This window comes from Ambystoma mexicanum, chromosome 1q (genome assembly GCF_040938575.1).
Source record: "Ambystoma mexicanum isolate Mex_15411 chromosome 1q, UKY_AmexF1_1, whole genome shotgun sequence".
Lineage (NCBI taxonomy): Eukaryota > Metazoa > Chordata > Amphibia > Caudata > Ambystomatidae > Ambystoma > Ambystoma mexicanum.
Genome location: NC_090922.1, coordinates 1,319,599,876 through 1,319,618,264, shown reverse-complemented (window position 1 = coordinate 1,319,618,264; position 18,389 = coordinate 1,319,599,876). Strand labels below are relative to the sequence as shown.

General features: G+C 42.4%; 1 protein-coding gene across 1 annotated transcript in view; it reads left to right on the top strand.

The window, feature by feature from the left end:
- Positions 1-18,389, top strand: part of ECHDC2 (enoyl-CoA hydratase domain containing 2) — a 190,342-nt gene that overhangs the window by 14,866 nt on the left and 157,087 nt on the right. Inside the window, exon 2 of the mRNA XM_069642179.1 lies at positions 7,796-7,863. Coding sequence (XP_069498280.1) covers positions 7,796-7,863 — 68 coding nt within the window. The remainder of the gene's footprint in view (positions 1-7,795; positions 7,864-18,389) is intronic.

Here is an 18,389-nt window from a genome sequence, read left to right as displayed (position 1 = left end):
CTCCCAGGGCATATAAAGTCACCATTGGCTTTACTAGTCCCAAATTATTAACAGAAACCAGTACAAACCATCATATTGTGGACGTACTGGTCGGGGCAATTCGATTGCCCCGGGGTCTGTTAGTCGAGGGGGCACGTCTCCGTCCCCCCTGATCAAGTTTTGGCTGGTGGCAGTGGATGCTACTTTTTATATTCGACCGCAAATATATTCCCATGGGATTTTCCCATTGTTCGAGGCTACCAACTTTAATTATTTAATTCTCATAGCCTCAAACATACCGCTGGTTTATTTATTTAATATTAATTCGCCGGTTGGTATTTTTTGCCAGGACTCGATTCTAAAATGGCGTTTGTGTTCTCTTCTGTGACTCCAACCCAAGTCGAGCCCTTTGATCCACTTTTTGGCGGGCTTCTCCACAGAAGCCTCCAAAAGTGGTGGCACTCTGTCTGGGTACCACAGGGGGTGTGGGAGGGGGTTTAGGCACCCTTGACTGAGTTACCTTGGTAACTCAAGTCGCACTCTTGTGTGATTGGCCCACCACTTAGCATGTTTGAGTGACAGCTAGGCTGAGTGAATGGGGGTATGCTGCATAAAAGCAGGGCTTTGGGGACTGGAACTTCAGAAGTCACCACAGGACCTGAGAATCCGACGAGGGAGAAGCTGAGCCGACCTACCACGACGACACCACCTTGTTGTCGAATTGCCCGTGCCAAGCACCCCGGCAACCGGATAGCCACTTACCACTGGACTGTGAATAAAAGGACAGCTCCTTTTACTTGATAACTCCGCGGCTGGTTTCTTCCCTGGCAGTGCAACGGACTCCTGTCATCCTTCCCGACGAGATCCTCTCTTCCCCCGGACGAAGCACCGACTTGCATCCGCTGACAGGAACAACTGCCCCTGTGTGTCCGCCAGGCCTCCCTTTCTAAAGATTGCTACAAGGTAATAATAACCCCTTAACCTTCTGGACTGGGCTGGCCGCCTTGACCCTCTAACTGGTCCCTTTATTTTGGTCCAACTCTTTTTGAACCTTTACAAGACTCTTGTGCACTGCAACCGTGTGACCTTGGACACATTTCGTTTTGATCCCCTTAAAGTGGATTCGGCCTACTGACTCTAAACTCACAGTGTTACTTTGCCTTCCTCTCTTGTTGTGTTTGTTAAAAAGTGTTGGGATCTGTTTCAATTTATTCTCTGCTTTTCTCTCCCTTTTAAAACAAATTATTAGAGTGCCATCTACGTTAAGTGCTCACCGCTGTCTGAAAATAAGTGGGGCTTTACTTAAGACTTGTCTAATATTCTTCTAAGGGAGTGTATATCTTTTAGTCACCGTGTTTTTGAATTGCTTACTATTAGTGCCTGTGTGTTTTTCTAGATGTGGTTTTAAATAAATAATTCTATCTCTTTTACACCAAGCCCTGGTCAGTGTTTACTTGTTCTACTATGTTCTTTTGACCTATTGTGAATACTCTGTATACTGCCTAACTCTTCTTGAGGGAAGTCTGACTGCTCAGCCACAGCTACCAAGTGAATCTGTGTGGTACAGACTGCTACCAAGTGGGTTTACTGCCAAACACCTGTAGTCTTAAATCTTTTGCAGTGGTCCCAGAGGGAACTGCACAGGTTTCTGCCTAACAACTGCCAGTACTTACTGGGTTCTTAAATCACTTACAATACAAAAATTAATGTGGGCAAGCACTATCAATTGCTGTCCTTTATCGTACAGTTTTTTAACCAATTTTAAAATCTTATAAATTTCTCCTTATTTCTTTGATTAATTATATCACTTCTTGCTAGCCTGTCTTTCTTTTTATTGCCGCTGCGTAAACCTTTATTCGATTTTACTCAAGTTTTCAACTTTGTATTGAAAAGTTTTACATTGTATTCCCCCAACGAACATGCACTTTTCGTTTTTCTGTGATCACCTTCCTTTACTTTCTCTTAGTACTATCTCATCTCACTATTTACCCCATTTTTGAGTGCAATTCACATTCTTCTTCATTGGCACTTGCCTCGGGAATCCCTACCATATACTCTGCTTAGAATTTAATGTATATGCTTCGGTCCCCTTGGAATCCTAAATAAAAGTATCTATCTCTTTAAACACAAATACCATTACCATATATTTACACTTAAAGTATAGCCCCTCCCCTTTATTTGCCACCTTCAATGCTTTACTTACATCCGTGGCTCAGCTGAAGTCCCTCGGCATCGAGTCTTCCCCAATCGACTAGTTCACCTTCAGTTCGTGGGGCACCTGCGGGGACCGGGCAGGAATTTCTCCAAGGGGGCACCTGTCAACCAATTCTTTCCACCCGTGCATATTGCACACCGCTCTCAACATCAAGTTCCACGATCTTTGGGCTAATGGTGGAAGACCACTCTGCACTGCTACCAAAATCTGCAATAGCACCTTGAAGCGTCTCATGTGCTCCATGGAATTACCAATAATTATCTCAGACTAAAATAACCGGACATAGCCATATTCTTTGAGTAAGTGCTACTTTATCAGCTCGGATAAAGTAGGGAAATCTGGTGATTATACAGAAATGCAGTTCACTCGCTCGCAATGATTTTTAATTATGCAGAGACGTTCTACTTCAATGTAGGTCAGCGATGACGTAATCCTACGTGAGAAAAACAAAACCTCTCAGAGGGGAGGGATTGGTTAGGGCAACATATATACTTCTAATATTTGTAAGTGTTAATAACATCATTGGCTGCCCCTTATCTAATAGGCACCTCCTAGAGCTACATCTAAAATACATATAATACTGATTATAAAAAAAGCGGATTGGCTTTTTGAACACTGTATAGCATGCTGCTTCATAGCCACTCATGATTGGTTAGCCTTACCTCCCAACCTTGAACATAAGGCTCGCTAGCAGCACCTGAACAAAACGAACCCAGGTGCAGAGAACGACATCAGTCCACCGCCCACTTTGGTCTGCCATCTCTCATTAGTTAGGCCACAAGCCAAGTCTTTTCTTAATAATTGACCTTGCGGGCTGTTTTCTTTTCTAAGGCTTGTAAGGGAGTCAGGGCACACTACTATCTTCAGTTGAGAGTTAATGAATAAGCCTTATTTTCGAGTCCTGAGTCATGTGTTGGACCACGCATTTTCGGTTTCGTCCTTTTATTTGCTGCTATTTGATTATACTGGTTGCTGTTGCTCCTCTTGGACTCTGGAGACTTGGTCGTTACACCATACATAATTGCCCAATACTTGGCACTTGCAGATGTTTTTCACTTTTCACTTTTGCTTAATCTAAGAGAAATGTGCCCTTCGTTCAAGGCTTATCCTGGGTAACTCCTTTTGTAATTTCCACTTATGTCTTGCTGTGCCATCCTTAGTCTTACTGAAATGGATATTCTTTGTATCTCACACAAAGCTACTTTTGCAGCGTCTCCCCATTCTGTAGCCTTGGTTTGTCTGTATCAACACGATCCGGCCTCCATCTTTTCATCATGGCAGCTCTATTCAGGTTATGGTTCCTACTGCAGCAAGCTTCTATATGTCTCATCTACCTTGTTTTTCTCCGTATGTACATTTGTTGAGCTTCATCTTGCTTGTCTTTCCAACATAGACGGTTTCCTCCATCTCCGATTACTTTGTTACTTCAATTGCACCTTCATTATTGAAGTATCTGCATATAATTTCTGTACGTCCTTATGTCTTCCCTTTCACTTTACTCCTATTAGTTTGTACTTCCAGCTCTTCTATGTCCAATGGTAGTTGTCGACATCCTTCCAACACTTCAGTATGAGGGTACATTCGATACGGTTGTCTGAGAGCATAATGTCTCTCATATCTACAGTGCTGCATAGGGATGATACTTGGTGTTGCACACCGTGTTCTCTTGCTGTTCTTCCAGTATGCAGGAGTTGAGGGGGCGGGCACTAGAGATGACGTCACCTGCTTCTTTACACCAGTATTTTGCCTTTCTTCACTATCTTTACTGCTTTTGTAATCACTGGGACGAATGTGAGGAGTATTTGTTAGATACTCTGCTGCTATCACAGTTACTGGGATGAGTATGATAAATCCCTCGGTATTCGTTATATACTCTGCTGCTTTTACATATACTGGGACGAGTGTGATGAGACCCTTGTTATTCGTTATGTTCTTTACTGCTGTCATAGTTAATGGGACGAGTTTGATGACTCTCTCGGTATTCGTGTTACTCTGCTGTTTAGTAACTGATCATGGTTCCTCCCTGTTCTCCTGCCGTTCCTGCTACCTCTAGCTTGTCGGTTTGGCGTCACTGGTTCTTCCTATGGGGCTGCAGTCATGCTGCATCGATGGATGCTTCCAGTGCCTTTCTTTCCCTCTCTGCTTTACACTCTGCAGATTATTTTGCTGGATGGTCTTGGCATCATTGTCGGACCACTTGGTCCACCGCCGCAAGGTCACGCCACCCCTTGGCAATGCTTACCAGACACACGAGTCAGCTACCTGCCAGCTCCTAACTCACCCTCCTCCTTTTTTTCCACATCCTCTCGACCGAGCACCCAGAATGCCCTGAGTTCTCCTTCCTAGGTTCGTATATCCCAGGCTTCACCTGCTCCGTGAACACAACTTCCTAATGCAAGACCTTCTTTGCTTTTTATGCATCTGAGCTCAGTCCTCCCCAGCCGAGGATCCTTGTCCTTCTTCTCTTTCCCTGAATTATTCTTTATTACTCTGTGGTTCCCACTCTGCACAGTGTTCTCCATATGACATGGAGGATTTCTCAGCATTACTCCTCCAGTCTTCTTATTCACAGTGGATTTGTGTTGGGTTTGAATACTGAGAGTTGTTTTACAATAGCAAACTGGTTCAGGTTGTGTCTTCTGAGGCAGTGATGGTCTGAGGGGGGGTCATGGAAAAGTGGGTCCAGGAGTTCTTTCCTTTTAACAGAAGTCCTTGTCCCCAAGAGGGGAGTCTCTCCCTGTGAAGTCCCGCTTACCGCAACCCCTAGGGGGAATGTTCTGGCGTGGGCTCACCTCCCTAGCTTCACAGTGAGAACCTGTGAATCCTCACACTACCAAAACCTTTTTGTCCCCCCCCATGTTTACAATGAAGACATTAACATTTATATCGGCATGCCGAGAGATGGATCCTCCCAACATAAGTCTGCCACTCTAATGTAGATTCAATACTGGTTATGTTAAACTAATCGAAAAGTGCATCCCTTTCACTTATAACCCTAATTTCTTTTCTGCTTGTTCGAACCCAATCATCTGGGATCACAACATCACCATTGCCTCAAAAGCAAAAAACCTTTGATTTATATCTCCCCACCCCCTTATCAGTTCAACACTCTCCTCTGGCTACTTTTTTCTGAAACTACTCCACAACACAAAACCTTTCCTCTCTCCATCCAATCTTCAGAACGTGATCTCAGCTCTCCTCACCCCTATACTCGACTACTGTAATTCTGGGAGCCAAGACCTCTTCCGTCAGAATTCAACAGCCTGATTGATTTCCAACATGACTATTTATGAACCTAGCCAACCAGTCTTAAATTCTATTCATTAGCTCTCATCAAAGAGCTCTGTAAATATAAATCACTTGATGGCACCATTCCACTGTAATCTGATACCTTTGCACAGACCTAATAGATCTCTACGGCCCTGATCAAATTGTTATTGCACCCTCCCCTCCCCTCTCCTCCATACAAAGTCATAATGGGAGGCTGAATATCCACAGTTCACCTCTGGAAATTTCTTATAGTACTTTTGACATAACCTGAAAACTTGTTTTTTCCTTTTAACTTCATGTTTTTGATGCCAAGCTTCCCATCTTGACAGGCACCGTCATGTGCTTCACTGTGATAAGTTTACGCCATTCAAAATAACTCCAATAAATAAACTGACATGGATGTGAGCTACCTAATATTTAAAGCAAATATTGTGAAGTAGTGATGCATTGTGAGTTTGTGATTTGGTATTGTGATGAATCACAGCAGTTTGTCCCTTTCCCCCAAGGGGGTATCCCCTGACCCCCACCTCCCCGTGAGACTAGGGAGGTGTGCCCGCTCTGCAACACCCTCACCATGATTCGCAAGTCGGACCTCACTGGGAGAAAATCCCCCCCTTTGGGGACAAGGACTCCCGTTCCTGTGATGAACTCCCTAGTAAACACCCCAACAGTACCTGTTTGAGCATCTCTTATGAGAGCATGTAAGAAGAATAAACCAATGTGTCATCACCCACAAACTCTAAATATTCCTTTTAGGGACAAATCCCATAGAACTGAGATGAGGAGAAGGACATATGGAGGAGGAGAGAAACTGCATGAGCGAGAAAGGGAAAGCCCTGTTCGTATGCCCGGTAAGTCCCAAGGCTATTTCAAGCACAAGCAGGGAGGAGACTGTTGAAGATAAAAGCCCACTAGTTACAAAATAGGTGAACTTCCTGATGAAGAGAGAGAGCTCGGCACGCAGCATCCTGTGTCCAGAAAGGAACATGAAGCAGAATTAGACATGCAGCGTTTTACCTGGCAGAAAGCGAGGGAAGTAAATGTGGATGCAGAGCATCCTGGAGTCCTGTAGGAGACGGAGAAGGTGGTGGTGTGACCACAAATGACTTGTGGTGGACCAGGAGTCCAATAAACTATACTGTAACCACTTGGGGGAAGTGGAAACGCAGAATACTGTGTGACCAGCCTGGACAATGGCATGAGAGAAGTGACATTGCAGCAACACGAGAGGCCGCACTGGCGAAAAAGAGAACCAACCCTGAGTAAGTAAAAGCCCTGGTGATGTTCTCCCTAAGCGCACAAGGTAACAAGGAAAACAGGAGTCCTGTTCGGGGAACAGAGAATCCTTATGGGACCAGTCCTACTCGTCCCAGTCAAAGTATAAAGACTGTGATACTTAAACCCAGAGGAGTGGATGAGAATCATTATGGGACCAATCATACTCATCCCAATTGACGTAAAGAGATGGCGAAACATTGGATAACTTTACCATGGGAATAGCGCAGAACAAATCCCTGTACAGAGAATCAAGAGGAGAATAATAAAACCATAAAAAGTAACCATCAAAGAGAGGAAACCAAAGCACAGTAAAGAGTTGAAAGATCAGTTACTAAAACAGAACTTTCCAAGAAACAAAAACCCCAGGAGAAGGGAGTCATTATCCTGTCTTTAGTTGTTGTTTCAGTGGTAGGGTCAGTTAGGCTTGGATGGAGGACCAATTCTGTTAAGACATTCACTGACGACAGGCAAGCACCTTAGCTAGTTTTGTTAGGTATGGACACCTTAAATCATAGGGAAAGAGGGCTTTTCCCCTTTTCTTTAATAAACCTATTAGTGAAATGGCTCATCAGACTCTGTGCCCTTCGTCTGACCCGCCACAGTATGTAATGCTGCCTGAACTGTATCATTAGAAAAGCTTATTTTAATTTGCAGGAATGTTTGTAGCACAAGAAAAATGCCTAAGTGTTCATCGATGAAGAATGATAACTACATGTTTACTCCTTAACATTATGGATTAAAATAATGCAATTCCTAACTGGAATGTATCTGCCCTTTGTTTTTAGGCATAATGTTAAGTACCATTAAACGAGCTGTTACCGTCTTATCACTATATCTATGTCTGCACAAAAGCCAAAACTGTTCTCTTTGCCATTACTTTGTTATGAGAGTGGATGGCCAGGTTAAACTGGTTGCTTGGACAAGTTGTTGGGTGTTGGGAACTACATGAGAGAAAACCAGACAACACTGTGAATTTTCAGACTTAGTTTTGAGACTCAATTTTCAAACAAAAGCTCCATAGACTCTGGTTAATACAATTTCCTTTGATTGCAGGAATAGCTGAAATCCTTATGCACAGAGTTTCTGCAAGAAATGCGCTGGGCAAAGTATTTGTAAATGAGGTAGGTGTATTAAATTATTTACCCAACCGAACCTGGTCTAGTTTGTGCTTTGTGGGATCTGATAGTTTTCGCAGAAGTTGTAGCTTCAGTCATGTTTGCCATTTTTAGTTTTGGCTATTTGGTGGTGTTGAAAGCTCTACCGTTAAAGCAAATATTGTCATTAAAATAAGAGCTTTAACATAAGAACTTGAAATAGGGACTTTGAATGTAGGTTTGTAATGCTTTTCAATGCAGGTGACGTATGAGGATGCATTGCCAAGTGACATCTACAGGATTTTTCTCCCATTTTCCTTCCACTCACACTCATTGGCTGAATTTGTACTGTGTGGTGAATTTGTCAGTCATATTTACTCCCAAAATGGCGGCCACCATCTGTTAATGTTATTTTACTTGATGGATGCTTTGAAATATATTTACTTGATGCTTTAAAATATTTTTACTGCAGCTTTCAAGTTATGTTACACGTTTCACAGTATTTATTTATCAAAAATAAACAAGGCAGTGTAATAGTTACATTTTGGTTTAAAGTGGCTGTGAAAATGTACATCTAGTGACTTGTGGGGGATTAGTCCAGTGTATGATGGAAGGAGTACCTGATTGGCTGTGGAGCTAGTGATGTGATTGGATATGGAGTGAGTGTTTGCTTGAACAAGCCATTTTTTTCTGGGAAGTGTTGGAGAAATGTCCTTTAATTTAATGCCGGTTGCGACTTGGTTTGCCTAATGTTATTAATCCACTGCTGGCACTCAATTTGTTGTAGTAATGTTCATTTGTTTGAATCTGTCTCGGCAGCTTCCAACATTGAATTTGTTTTTCCAAACGTTAGAAATATGTGTTGGCGGTGGCTTGGGATGTTGTTAAGCCGCTGCCAGCAACGTTAGTGAAACTAATTTAATGGCAGCAGAGGCTTGGCTTGCCCAATGCCGCAGGCTCTGATTTTTGTTTTACTAATGTTGCAAATATGTGTGTGTTATGTTGTTAAGCCGCTGCCTGCACATGTGTGCAACGTTCGTGAAACAAATTAATTGCCAGCAGCCACTTGGTGTCCCCGATGCTGACTTCCGGTCTGATTTTGTTTTACATAGCACCTGTATCTGAACCCTCGTTCCTCTCCCAGTTCTGGGAACCTCCTGCTCTGCCTCACTGGTTGGGTCCAAATATTATGCCTCCGTGCGGCGGGGTCATACTGTCCCAGCAGCTGGTGTCTTTCTTCGCTTTTCCACCCTCTGTTTCTCTGTCTTTCCCCAGTCTTCTCTGGTCTGGCAGGGGTTCTCATCGAGTCTTCGCTGCAACTGAGTGGCTCTTTGTCAGATATCTACTGACTCTTTGCATCTCCTTATCTTCTCAAAGACTTTCAACAGTTTTTCTGTTTGCACCTACAGGTCAGTGTCCCTCCATCTCCTCCATCACACACCAGCGCTGCTTCTGACAGACATTTCTCCTTCTTGGTTCCATGGGCTTTTGTTTCAGGTGGCCGCGCCTAGGCCTGATCGCCTATTTGACAGTCAGGGAGAACATACGCCTGAGCTGGAAATCCAAAGTACCTTATGGTGTGTAATTAATCACATTTAATTTATGGGGGGAAAAATGTGCCAAACTACAGTTGGTTGAGTGCAGACCCATAGAAGAGAAGTGGGTTGGTGCCTCAGTTGTTCATTGTTGGACCCCGATATTCACGTTTTGCCTTTACCTCATTGTAATAGAGTAACCCAAGCAGCGAGCACTTTTAAAAAAAATTAAAATGTTATAGTTTATATGTACACTTTGCATTTCTACACATCTTCCATATCATCATTTTTCTTATAATGACATAATACATCACAAAAACATCTTATCGCCAATCACAAAGAAGAAAATAAAAAGATGAAGAGAGAAAAGAGGCTCAACAACTAGGTTTTCCTGTAGCACTACGTCAAATGAGCTAATTCCACCAGATCTTATCGAGTTCTATTATGTTTGTGATGAATTGCGTAAGCGTAAACATTTTTATCTTGTCCATTCAATAGTTGAGCCCATCTGATATACACCTCTAATTGATATTTTTTTCGATTACAAAGAAAGAGTCAAATAGGGCTCTCTTATGGACAAGTGCTGGATTAAATGATGCAGTGTTTCAAGAACATCTGGGACCATACAAAAACGATAGTGACTTTCTGAGAATGGTAATTGTCTGGCTACAGATAACCTTTCACGGGTCGGCAGTATGTTCAATTTTATTTTCAGAAATAGATCGAGAACTTTCGGGTCTGGAAATAAACGTAGATATAGAGGCAACTCCTTAATTGCTCTAAAGTCCTCAACGCAGGTAATGTTCATCACGTAATTTGATTCATCTTTACATGTCTTCAGCCAATCATTCCTTTGGAGCTTTACTTTAGCACAATGGGGCCAATTGGTTAACCTATCAATTGAAATATCTTCATTTACCAATTTCAGCTTCAGTTGTTTAATCCACAGGTTCAGTTTAGTATTGTTCATTACATCGTCCAAGCTACTTAGAACTTGGATGGCAGGTGTTTCCTCGTCAACTAGCACTTTTCGAAGCAGATCCAGTTGCTTCCAACGGACTATGGAGTCCAGGGACTGCATTGCAATTTCATGCTTTATTCGCAGCATTGGAAAACTCTTTGGTAATCACAGGTTTTTCCTCCAAAATATGGCTTCTAATCTTTGCCAATTTATATTGGCTGCACTTAACATGGCTTCGCTCCCATAGGTGATGATGGGGATCACTTTTTGACGATAATAATAGATTCATGGTTTTGAAGAAAATGTTCCAAATTTCTTATGGAGGAGGCATCCCTGTCTTGCTAGGGACTGTGTTTTGGCTTCTACATCGGCTGCCCATTTGTTCTCATTCTTAGATTGGTTAATTAGGACTCCTAGATATTTAAAGATGTCCACTTCTTCCACTATTTTGCTGTCAATTAGGAATTTCCAATGCTTTTTATTCCTTGGGTGCTGCTTTGTCGTGGTCCATATATTTATTTTCTTTGCATTGACTTTTAGTCCATTAGGGATCATATATTCTTACATTTTTTGCAGACACTCTTAGGCCAGAACTTGTTTTGTCCATTAGTATGATTTTATCTGCGTAGATTAGCACTGGTGTTGGAACAGAGTTAATTCCTGGTGGATTAAGAGGAGGTTATTTAATGCTATCTTCAAAATCCACTGTAAATAAGCTATTCAGGGTGGCGGCTAAGGGGCAGCCCTGTTTCAGGCCATTCCACGTTTCGATTTCTGAGGTTGTCACGCCATCTTTTGAGAGTCTTACTGTGACTGACGTATTTGAATACAGAAGTTTAATAAGTTCGATTATCTCTGCTGGGCACTGCCACGCTAATAGTTTGGACCATAATTTCTGTCTAATTATAGAGTCAAAAGCCATGGTGAGGTTGACGAAAATTGCATGTACAGAAGACTTTGTTGATAAGGCTTCATGTTTGATCAGATTCAAAGCCAAAGGATTAATATAGGTGCCTACATTGGCAGTATAGCCTGTCTTGTTGCTAATAAGTTGTTTTGTCTGGCCCGTTTCTTCAAGAGAAACGAGGTAAATAATTTGCCTAAAGGATCGAGTAAGGCTATAGGCCGGTAATTAGCAGGATCATCACGGTCTCCCTGTTTTAAAGATTGGAATGAGAGTAGCTTTCCTCCATGATGTTGGATCCGATTTTAGTTTATTGAGCAACCTTAGCAATTGCTCCATCATGTTTGCCCATGCCTCATGATCTTGTTTTAGAGCTGTATTAGACAATCCATCGGGCCCTGGCGCCCGCGACCCTTTCAATCGCTGTATCATTTTGAGGATTCCTTCCTTCCTTTCTCCATTGCAGATTGTATTTTTGCAAGGGCTTCTGCTGGGTCACTTCCCATGTATATAGTAGAAAAATGACCAATCCAATTTTCTTCTAATACATTTCAGACAAGCAGCTGTTGATGTTGGGAATTATTATTCAAGAGGGACCACCAGTCCCTCAAGTTCCGGTTTTTGAACGTTGCCAGCATTGATTCTGCATCGTTTTGTAGCATTATGATATGATTTTTTTTCCAATTATATATGCTTGTTTGGCTTTCTTTATTTGTTGTTTGTTTTCCAGGGTATTTTCCTTCTTTAATAACCATATTGTTTTCCATACATTCTCTTTTTGCCGGCTAGTTCTTGGTCATGCTGGTGCTTATGTATGATTTGAGCCTGCAGTTGGAGTTGCTTTCTGGAAAGGCACTAGTAGCCATTCGTAGTTCAGTTTTGTTATATCATCTAGCTCCGAATTCTGGAAAAGCCTGGGAAGAATATTTGCTTGTGATTTGTTTAACCTTAATCTTGAAAGTTTATTGTTGATTTCCAGATGTGGTACATGTTGCACCATCTTTTGATGGACTAGATGATTCCCTTCAATTGTCACCATATTATGATCACTTTGTAGAGTGGGAATAATCTGAAATTTCGTTATTGAATGGTGTAGCTGTGTTGACGTTTAGATGTAATCAATGGTTGCCCCTGATTTGCCGCGTCTCCAAGTAGGAACCAAGATGTTACGGTCATCGTTGAACTTATTGATTAGTATCAGATTTCGGCATTTTATTTCTTTCTGCCATTTCCGTGCCCTTTGTGACAATTCATTTTGGCTCTTAAGTTGACCTTTGTTATCAAGTAGGTGTATATTCAAATCCCCACAAACGATCAGCTCTAAGTTTAGATGGATGGCTCCTATTTCGTCTATTGACAGGAATACAGCGTCTATGAAATAATCATCAAAGATTGCGGCCGGGTTCCAATAAACGTTAAAAATAGCTAAGCATCCACCATCTGCCTTTCTGCTCATGTGTCGATTTTACTTGATTCGGTTTGTCCTGAATCTTTAAAATGGAATATTGTATCCAGAGATTAACATTCACTGATGATACCACAGCCCAATCAAGATCGATTTTAATCAAGGTAATCCACCCTGCCGAAGGACGGCCTTGTGTTTTGGTTATGGCCGGGTTCAAGAAGGTTAGAAACCCATCACAACATGGGGCAGTAGACAACCATGTCTCTTGGAGACAAATGATTTGGAATGATGCTAATTCTGGAGCTGGTTGGTCAAACAGGTGCGAGTGGCCTCTCGTGTTCCATGAACAGAGTGACCAACTCGCAACCTTCTCCAGATTTAATGATTGAGTTTTGACTCCTTCTCTCTGAAATATATTCTCGATTCTCGCCATCAAATTCACGATGAAAAGGATTGCGCCTTTGTTGGTTTCTTGGACTCATCTTGTTGCTTTTGATTGTCTAATCTCTAGACAATGATCGCGTATTCCTTTCCAAATGTTGGAGCATCATTTCTCTTCTCTGCCCTATGCACCTTCTCCTCTCGTATTAAAATAATTTTAACAGTGCTGTTTGTTTGTCTCTTAGTGGAATTGAGCTCCATTATTTGCGAACAGTTAAATCCCAATTTAGTCAATGTTCTTGCCATTGCTAAAATTCTATTCATAACTGCACTCTCCCAAAATTCAGTTCTTTCATTATCCAACGAGTTCACTTCGTCAAATATCACCACCTTGATATCTGTTAACTTAACACCTTTTAAGTTGTGGAATTGCTTGGAAGAGTAGTAGCAGCACGTCCGTGAAATTTAGAACCAGCAGATCTTTCCCTTTGCGCATTCTAACTAATCTTATAGCAAAGGTTGCTTTCTAGATCATCGGGTCAACAAACATTGGCAGCGGGAAGTCATCCACAGAACGATTTTGCCCATTCACAGACAGGTCTCGAGATTTCACACTAACCCATGTGCTGGATGTACCATTGCTCATAATGCTCTCATCCTCTAAGGCAGATTTGCCTATTTCTGATACTGTCCTTAGCGATAATATTCTTCTAAAAGAGCAATGTAGTGATGCATCTGAAATCTCTTCCCAAGAAAGTTCTAATATGTTTGGCGGGACTTCGCGCTCTGTTAGGTATTCATCAATTAAGATGAAATTGGATTTATTCGTGATCGATTGTATCGCTGTCTCACTCGAATCAACTGAATCAATATATATTGATAATTCAAGTAGATCTTCTATTTGTGGCTCTCTTGTAAGTTGGCCACTTTGGACAGGTTTTGTGGCAGTAACCCACCGTATAGTGGTGTTTGGCTTGTTATCTTTAGCGATCCTGTTTAATGTGTTGTGAATCGAAGGGTCAGCTGATATTGGAACTTGTGGTAGACTTGTTATGTTGCGCAGAAAGGCTCTCGAATCCATTTGTTTGGCCCGCTTTTTCCCCTTTTTTAGGTGGTTCATTATTTATTCCTATTTCTTTTTCATTTTTCAAGAATATTTGGAACACCTCCACTGCTTGTTTTATCGTATTGGTTGATGTTGTTTGCTGAGGAGGTAGTTGAGTTGCGACAGCTGTCAGTGTAGCATCCGTAGTATTCATTTGTGGGGCCCCTCCTTGATCTATTTCACTTTCAACAATAATAGGAGGAGGTGGTACGTTGGATTTCTCATTTGGGGGAATCAAGTGAGCATACACGGTTCGTTGGTTCGCTGGTAAAACTTTCAGCCATGCAATCATGTCGGTTGTCAGTTGCTGATTCTCTGATCTTTCTTGTCGAGCGATCTCAAATAATCTTCCTTGCCATTGACGGGTTTGCTCAGCTTCCTGGTCTAAACGCTTCTCTATGTTAGTAATAAAGTTTTCGATGTACACTTGCTTAAAGAGTATCATCGCTAGGAGGGTTGCTTGATCTTTTATGTTGTCGTTATTTGTTTCATGCAATTTCATGAAAGGGATCATTGAATGGGAAATGATTGTTACGAGCATGTTTTGTAGGTCCTGCATCATTGTGGGAATCCTCTGGTGATGGCATGCCTCCTGCACTTCATTCGCAATGTGGTTTATTTCGAGTTCATCATCATCTCTTGGCTCTGTACGCTTTTTGCCTATGCGCTATATAAACAAGCATTGGCAATGCCAACACTTTGTGCTTTCATATAGGCACGGGCCTGCCCTATTTGTATTAATTGGTCATTGATTGTAGCAGATGCAAAATTGTGCAAGTACCTGGGCATCTAATGGCAGTGCCTGGCAAATGCCTAACACTTATACACAAGCAAAAACTGTTGGCTTTGCCAATGCTTGTTTAAACCGGTTTTGTTTCTGGATTTTGTGCTCGAGTTGTTTAACATTTGCAAAAGTCTGCATGATGTGTTCAGCCTTTGTAAAGTGTAGACTTGTGGTGGGAAGAGAGGAGTGTCCCACACAGCAATGTATAGTGCATCCTTTCTGAGGCTCCCAAGCGAACCCTCTCTAGACCGTTCTGCCGACTACCCGCTGATGCTTAAATACAATCCTCGACTATTGATGCGACGGTGGGCTTGGATGTGTTTAGTTGAACATCTCAGACTGAAATAGATCCACCTTCTGTATGCTATGCGAAATGGGAGTGTTTGTCCAACCTGCGAAATACAGGAGTTAATTGGTCGCCGTAGACCAAGGGCTGAAGCCTCCCACCACAACATTCAGTTTCATATCACTGCTTTTGTGCCGACTGACATAGCCTGAAATAAAGGTTTTAGAGAGGTTTGTCTTCTTTTTAAAAATTATTTATTTTTTGCTTTAGAGGGGAAGCTTACTGTACCTTTCTTGAACTTTCTCTATGCCCTCTTTGCATCTTTTTGTATTGCTACACATATCCTAGCACTTTAAAATCGTTCCTTTTGTGCTGATATACGGATATGATGACTTGTCATCCTTCATTGCCCGTGCGACGTGGGGCAGCCCATCAAGTGACCTGGGACGTGGGCTGTAGCTTAAGAATGCGAACTGGTGATCTAGAGACAAATGCCATCCTGGTTTCTGAACTGGCCACCTCCGCATCTCCCGTGGTTCAGAATTATTTGTTGTTGTTGTTTTTATTTCCTACTTGCCCGCTGCACTGGTAGCTTGTTTCCCTGTCTTCACCGCACCCACTTACCATTCGACTGTCTCCACCTCACTCTCTACACTGTCATCTCGGCAATGGGACTTATTCCATTTACTATGTCCTCCGCTGGGCACCTTTTATTTGTAGTTTTTTTTTTAAATTAAAACTGGCAGGAAATGCCCCCAATGCTGATCGCGATAATTTCCTGATTCTGGGGCTGTATTGACTGGCAAGAGCCTGCCAGCCTTTACCGGGTCTGCCCTGACTTGGGCTGGCAGGCTGTTGCTGGCCAAGCCTTTGCCAGAATGGAGTGGTTAATTAAAGCGTTTGACACAGTAAAGTTTGATCCCAAAATCTGTCTAGGCCTCTCTCCCTGCAAAACAAAGCAGAAGAATTACTAACCTGGCCTAATCAAGAACTACGATGCGCAGGTGAAATCCGAGCCTAAATGTCCCAGTGTGTTTTCGCTCCAGTTGACTGACAGATGCCTGGCAAGTAAGCCCCTAAGCTCTTCGTAAAGCGGGAACAACTGCCTTTACACCCTCTTGTCTCAAGGAGTTTTCTTCATCTGCGAACACCTGTGAATCCGTATCGCACCTACTCTAATGGAAACGTTGCTCAGCAGGAGGCCAAGCTAGAAGGCTAGATCCCCTCTGAACTTCTCTGGGAATCTGTCTTTGAATGAAGTGCACCCGGACAAACATTATGCCTAGACTAATTACGGTACCCAGTAAAAAAATGTTTCCAGCAAAAATGGAGTCAGTGAAAAGTCATGGTGAAAATACCTCTGCAGTGAAAAAGTTGTCAAGGAAAACGTTGTCAAAAAAGCGGCTGAAAAGTAGGCAAACGTGTAGTGCTGCTAGCGTAATTGTTAGGGTGAAGCAGGGTTTGTTTTGTGGGAATGTGATTGCCTAGTTTAGGGCTAGGGTAGGGGTTCGGATCAGAGTAAAGATTTTGGTTGGATTTAGTTTAAGAGTTGGGGTGAGGGTGGTTGCTGCAGGGCTGATGATGTTGGAGTTTGATTAGTCGTTAGGGTAGATTAGGTTTCAGGATAAGTGTTAGGGTAGGGGTTTTGGTAAGGCTGCATTCGAGTTGGTTAGGTTTAGAGAAAGGGGTTGGGATAAGGCTGGGTTAGGACAGGGGCTATGTTATTCGTGGTGAGCTGCTGGTGGGGTTGGAGTTAGATTCACTGTTCGTTTTCCATTGTATTTCGTGTTGAGTAACATGCAAAAAAAGCACGTTAAAAGGTTAATGTTCTGTAAGAGGTTTAGGAACTGACCTAGGGTGATTGGAGGTTTTATTTAAGGTTTGGGTCATTGTTGGGGTTGCAGCCTTGCACTTTTGTGTATTTAAAAAAAACTTCTTTGGCGACCTTCTACATGGCAACGTTTTCACATTTTGAATATTGAATGACTATATTTTTGAAAATGTTTTGCTGGCTACGTTTTCAAATGACATTTCCTTTGGGACATTTTCACATGGAACCCTAATTACTAGTTCTATACCCGCACTTTTTTTGTCACAGTCCTTACAAAGTTTGGTTGAAGTACTTTCCCACGCTTTTTAGGACCAGCTCTGGCCACACCTCAAGGTGAGATATAACGGGTGTGGATTATCCAGAATATTTCTGGAGTATTATCGAGGCTGCCCATTCTGGTCCACAGACCCCTAAGAAGGTTGGGTGGGGATTAAGGGCTGACGAGAAAGGATGAGGCTAGCCATTATCTGCACATCCCACTTCCTTGCCACAGTCCCAACAGTGTGGAGTACCGAAGCAGGAGGACTAGAATTTGTTTACCACTTTTCTCAACACTTCTCCCGCCTACTCCCATTACATCCCCTTTTTTTGCTGACGCCCACCATAAGCTCTCGCACGTGTCGAGCAAAATTCCAGGCGCTGTCATGCTGCTGATATGACTTTTCGACATGCACCCTTCATCCTCTGATTACTTTGAAGGCCCTATGGCACTCGGCAGGTACTCGATATTTTGCCTCTTTTTTTTTAATTTGTTTTTTATTTCACCACCTTTGCCAGCACTTGTATGCTAATTGAGATATTGGCCCATCAGCCTTTGCGGCTCGGCTGGTAACATCCCCACTCCCTTGGTAATAGCCCCCTTTACACTTGCACCTTTTCCTCGGGTTGTTGGACCTTTTTCAACCAGTTGACCGGGCCACCGGCCACTATTTCCATATGTTTGTATTCATAAAGTGCAACCCTAGGTAGGAAGCAGCAGAGCGCTGTACAAAGGAGTCGCGCCTGTCGGAATTATTGTACATCTAAGGACATGAGTCATGGAATTTTATGCACAGTGCAAAGTAACCTTTCACTGGTGCAAAGTGACTTTGCACTGCAAACACACGCCGTGATTATTGAAGCAGTGCAAATCATATTTTTGCAATGCAAAGTCTCTTTGCCCTGTTCCATGAACACCGTTCAAGGAAATCAAAGGACAAAATCAACCTGACTAATTCACGTAACGCATACAATCATTCCCATGTATCAAATGCATTTTTGAACGTTCTTCCAAACAATACAATACAATGCAACTTCTAAGCTGTACAGTATAATTCAATCTTTACATTGCTGCTTGTCGTGTTTAACTTCGTTTTTAATTA